This window comes from Asparagus officinalis, chromosome 3 (genome assembly GCF_001876935.1).
Source record: "Asparagus officinalis chromosome 3, Aspof.V1, whole genome shotgun sequence".
NCBI classification, from domain to species: domain Eukaryota; kingdom Viridiplantae; phylum Streptophyta; class Magnoliopsida; order Asparagales; family Asparagaceae; genus Asparagus; species Asparagus officinalis.
Genome location: NC_033796.1, coordinates 106,417,570 through 106,423,214, shown reverse-complemented (window position 1 = coordinate 106,423,214; position 5,645 = coordinate 106,417,570). Strand labels below are relative to the sequence as shown.

General features: G+C 34.4%; 1 protein-coding gene across 1 annotated transcript in view; it reads right to left on the bottom strand.

The window, feature by feature from the left end:
• LOC109835665 (tau-tubulin kinase 1-like) overlaps nucleotides 1–3,575 on the bottom strand; it is a 14,154-nt gene extending 10,579 nt beyond the window's left edge. The window contains 2 exon segments of the mRNA XM_020403646.1: nucleotides 3,013–3,330; nucleotides 3,332–3,575. Of these exon segments, the coding sequence (XP_020259235.1) occupies nucleotides 3,013–3,330; nucleotides 3,332–3,426 (413 nt within the window). The 5' untranslated portion in view covers nucleotides 3,427–3,575.

The following is a 5,645-nucleotide window of genomic DNA, read 5'->3' as shown; positions in this document are numbered from 1 at the left end:
ATGATTACAAATATTCATTTCGGAAACTAACTCGCATGAATTTCAAGAAAATATCATTCGATCCTCTCCTTCTAAGTATCATGCGATATTTATACAGATCACAAGAGCCTTTGCTAGAAAGAATCAAGAAAAGCCAGCTAGAGGATTTTGGAGGAGGAAGTGGAGCAAAGACTCAAAGCTTGGTAAATTATCCCAAATTCTCCTCTTGATGTACTTATTGGGGATTTAAAACTAAATTATAGGGTTTTATTTTGACTTTTGGTCTTGCCTGTGAGGATTTGTGATTGCATATTACATATAAGCAAAGACTGGCTTTTGCATGTCAATGAGTAGAGATAAAAATATGATCTTTGTATCTATGAACATGAAAAATATGATATTTCCTGGTTATCAAGCCCCATATGATCAAATGATGATTGTCTTGCTCAGAATTAATGTAAACATGGGTTGGATGTTGATTTTTGTAACATAATTCTCATGTAGAAAATTCATGCAGGACATCCTGCTAGTGTTTTGATCATAACTTCCACTATGAATGTCCTTTTTGAGTTAAATTTTTTATTTTTAAATCTTTACTCATGCAGCTTTCATTTGAATTTGGTTTGGTTATTTTTGGATATCATTTGCTATCTCGAATTCTAGAAGTGGATGCATATGTCTGAAACAGTCTGCTTGAGATAGGTTCACTACAGAGCATAACTCTCTATTTATATCTTGCATGTATTAAATTCCTATTAATTTAGAAACTAGACTCATGTGAATTTCTTTTGAAATTGGTTTGATTCATTTTCAATATCGTTTGCTATTTGTAATTCATGATGAATTGTGCTTTATGTGCACTGAAACCAGTGTGATAGTGCTCTGTGACACCCATGCACTATCTCGTTTATATTTCCATGACCATTAGTCATTATTTTAATCTATTTAGATTTTCCGAAACTAAACTTTCATATCTTTCATTTGATTCTAATTTTATCCAATTTTGAGATCTTTTACTAGTTCAAATCTATGGCCAAACTCTATGTATGTGCACAAAATATCCAGTCTTCCCTCTAGTGGTGTGTTGCATGTATCTCATTTTCTATTTATGTTTTTAGTGAATAAAATTTTACAATTTGAAACTAGATTCGTTAAGTTATCCATATCGTATTTGTGGTTGTATTTTGATAGTGCCTTATACCTGAAAGAGCTAGCAAGATGAGAGAGTAAATTCTGCTCTCTGCATGAGTCTAAATCCTAAACCCTTTTATGTTGTATAGGGCATAACTCTCTTTAAAAAGTTTGCATGCATGAAATTCTTTTTGTTTCACAAATTTTGGGTGTCATTTGACCCCTCATTTGTGCACTTAAATTCGTAACATAGCCTACAGTTACAATCTGTACATGTCCTGCATATTCTGTGTATAACTTGACCCATGCACATAAGTCTTGAAAATAACTTATTGTTCTGAAAAGTAAACACATTCGAGTCATATGGTACTAGTTTCATGCATTTTAGGCATCGATTGCTCTACCATCCATCCATCTCAAACTGCTGCATGTACACTGTAATTGCTGATGTGCATATTATAAGTGTTAGGTGTAACCATCTAGAGTGTAGCATATATCATGATATAAGTTATAAGTGAGAAAAATAATAAAAGACATAGTTGTCTAGAATCTCATATGGGTATACATGTATGTGCATATAGAACAAAGAATCTTGGATTCGTTCGTCGGTCCAGAAGAACCAGGCACAAACGGTAGATAACATTTCATTATTTCCTCTCAATTCTTTAATAGTTCGATTGATTACTTTCTTGAAATTTCTGCAAGTTAACTTCCCATGCTCACTTGTATAACTTATCACTTTCATAATATTCCTATTTGAATCATTTCATGCATGGGCTCTTTGTTGATTGATTAACCATTGCTATCCAAATGTTGTTTATTTTAATTTTATATCGTTGATATTCTCCGAATGATTATATTGTAGCAATTCGACTTGCTTTGATGATTCCATTATTGAGAATGATAGTATTCTTTCCTTTATTGATGGTTGACACTCTATATTTATGGATTATGCCCTACGTGAAGTAAGCTTCACCGGTGAGTAATAATAGAAATGGGTCTCGACGGGGACAATGCCCTGTGTGAGGACACTCACCGGTGGAAACCTACAATCTTGCTCGAAAAATGAAGTACAAGATTAAATGCAGCGAAGTTAATAGACAAGAAATCATCTCTAGAAATTGGAAATTAATTTATGACCAAGAACCAACGATATTAGAGATGAAATGCATCAATGGAGAGATGAAATGCATCAATGGCAAGTACATGTCTTATCAGCTCTCTATTGGGGCATATCACACTATTTTAAACGCTATTGATAATCTCTAGTACAAGGAACTAAAAAATAAAAGAAAAAAGAAAAAGGAAAATAATAAAACTTTTTCCTGCCATCAACTGCATAGGTAATCACTAGTCCAATAACAATGCCATACTACAAAAAGCAATAAAGCTACATCTTTCCTTCTAAACTAGACATAGCGGATAAATGAGAAAGGCGACGGCGGTTACCAATGCCATAAACAACCAAAAACAACCCTCCTTGTAATAATTGAATCATGCAACAAAAATCAGAATCAAACACCTGGATCACCCCGGGGTTAACTGCAAGTAACTACTCTAAAAATACCAATTGAGGGATGCTAACTACTAATAACATAATTCAAAGGGTGATAAAGTGCTACTTAAGTTATAGATGAGGTAGTTAGCAAACAATGCCTAACAATTAACAACAAAAAAGATGTAGTTAATAAACAATGCTTAATTATTAACAACAACAAAAAAAAGCTACCATCTTTCTTTCTACTAATAGAGAGAAGGAACAAAATTTAGAAAAAGCCCTGCAATTTTTTCTTCCAAGGGTACTATCTATTATCTAACAATGCCTATGCCATAAACAACAAAATTGCTATAATCTTTCCTTTTGATAATCGAAATCAAGCAACAAAAATCAGAGAAAATCACCTTTGCCGTCCTCTCCCGTTTTCTTGGAACCTATCATCATGCATGTAAAAAGCCCCTGCAGTTGGCACCGCAAATGGCTCGTTCTCCTTCTTGCTCCCCTCCCCTTCTCCGTCCCTCTTCTCCCCTTCTTCGTCATCGTCCTTCCTTCTAGAACCTTCTAGATCCTTCTCATCCCCTCCTTCGAGATCCTTCTCCTCTTCCTCCTCAACAACGATCTCATCCTCCTCTTCAATCTCCTCCTCATATTCTTCATCATACTCTTCGTCCTGTTCCTCCTCGTTCTCGTACGCCGGAGCGCCGCCCTCGCCGTCCGATTCCCCGGCCGTCGTCGCTCGCCTCCCTCCGCCTCATCGCCGACAGATCCATCGCGTCATCGGGATCGCTCTCGTACTCATCCACCTCTGGCTCAGCCATAGCCGCACGTACGTCCTACCCCTAATTCGAGAATCTAGGGTTTAGATCTGAGGAATCTAGGCCAGGGCTAGGGTTTTCGCGGATCGATTTATTGAGAGAGAAGGGGATTAGGTCAAAGTGATGAGGGAGTTTTATCTCCTTTCCAAACTCTGGGGCGGTTAAGGAGGAAATATCCTCCAACTGCTTGGTTTATTTTCCGGACACGAGAAATCCTGACCACAATGTGACTCTAGATTTCCAAGCAATAGGAAATTTACACGTCGACGGAGGTGGGACCCAGATAAGTGGTGGAATTGTGCGGTTGAAGAAGCTATTGAAGTCTGACAACTTAGCAGTTTTTTTAACTGGCTGTGAAACGTGATGGAGTTTTAAAAATGTTTGAAGTTGGATTTAGTAAAGATTTGCTAAGATATAGAGCCCCTTTGGGGGAATTCATTTTGTGTTCAACATAGTTTTTAAGCTAGTTTATTCAGATCTATATATTTGGTGATATTCCAAATAAGCTAGTTGACAATTTAAAAACAATTTTTGAAAAATAAGTTTATAAGCTTATTTAAATAAGCTAGTTTTGACCAAGCAAATAACTTTTTTATCCTTAAAAGGGATCTAAGATTTTTATAAAACCCGAAAGTCACCATAAAAGAAAGTCTTTTCGAACACCTTCATAGGGTACCAAATATTTTACCCTATTCGAAGATGAAATTGATGTTTTCGTATCTAAATGCAATACTCTTTGATTTGCTGGTGGAATGCAAGTAGGGATGAGCAAAATATTTTACCTCATTTGAAGATGAAATTGATATTTTTAGCATTTAAATGGAACTAGTATTCATCCCGTGCTTAGCACGGCATCCTTATAGATTATCTTTGTGTGCAATTTTTCCCACAACATTTTTGTGGTTTGTCACGTGAAATTTATCTTATAATTATCTTATACTTTATAAACATGGTTTCATATGCTAATAGTTAATTATTAACAATCAATGATTTGCTCTTGAAATATTCATTTGCTTGTCGAAGTGGTTCATTTGCTTGTGGAAGTGATCAGTGCTATTGTTCGACATTATTCCGACTTGTATTGTCGAAGTGGTTCATTTGCTTGTGGAAGTGATCAGTGCTATTGTTCGACATTATTCCGACTTGTATATCAATTCCAATTTCTTAGGGAAGTGATCAGTGCTATTGTTCGACATTATTCCGACTTGTATATCAATTCCAATTTCTTAGCATCATTAAATTTCACATCTGTAAATTCTGACTATATCAACTATATATTTAGGGTATGACTGTATCAATTCCAGTATTTAGACCCGTGCAAAGCACAATTTCTAAAAAAAATTCACAACTTGATTGTAGCCATTGATATTAACCAAGGGCTCTTTGTGATTTTATCCAATATGGTTTGACTCATATTAATTGTTCCATGTAATAGTATTAAACAATGGCTTGTATTAATTAAAAAAAGATTCATAACTTGTAGATTCCGTATAAAGGAAAAATAACCAGACAAAAACACATAAATCCCCTTGGAAATAAACTATATATTAGAAGCGTGAAATTCAATACACCAAAATTGGGCAAAAGCATAATAAATAAAAAACAATATACATGTGGTTATGATAGTTTTATAATTATCATAACAACTTAAAATTTTGCATAAATAAAAAATAGCATAAAAATAGTAATAGAAATCATTAATTAACAGAATAGCATGACTAATAAAAATAGCATGACTAATAAAAATAGCATGACTAATAAAAATATTTCACTTCTCCTAACATAGCAGTGCATAAAAGATTCCTATATAATTTTAAAAAAATTGTTTTGTTTTGTTTTCATAACATTTTGCAATTGACAGCGCTGGGGGATTAAAAACACTAATTCAAGTAGCCAACCAACTCTAGACCGTCCTAAAGAAATCAAGATTATTTAACTTAGGATGCAAAATATAGCACAATGATAATCAACAAAAATGGCACAACAGTCCACACTCATCTTAAATAGTAAACAGAAAATCAAAAAATGGTATTCAAACGCAGCAGCGTCTATCATCACTCGCGTTTTAATACGTATAAAAATAGCTCAATTGGTAGGCACTAACACAAAATAAAAACCTGAAAAATATTTTTGAGGAAGAAAAAAAAAAGATGAAAACAAAAAAGGGGAATCTAACCTGTAAAGTGAAGAGCATGTCCTCAATCTGAACCTCTTTGGTTAAG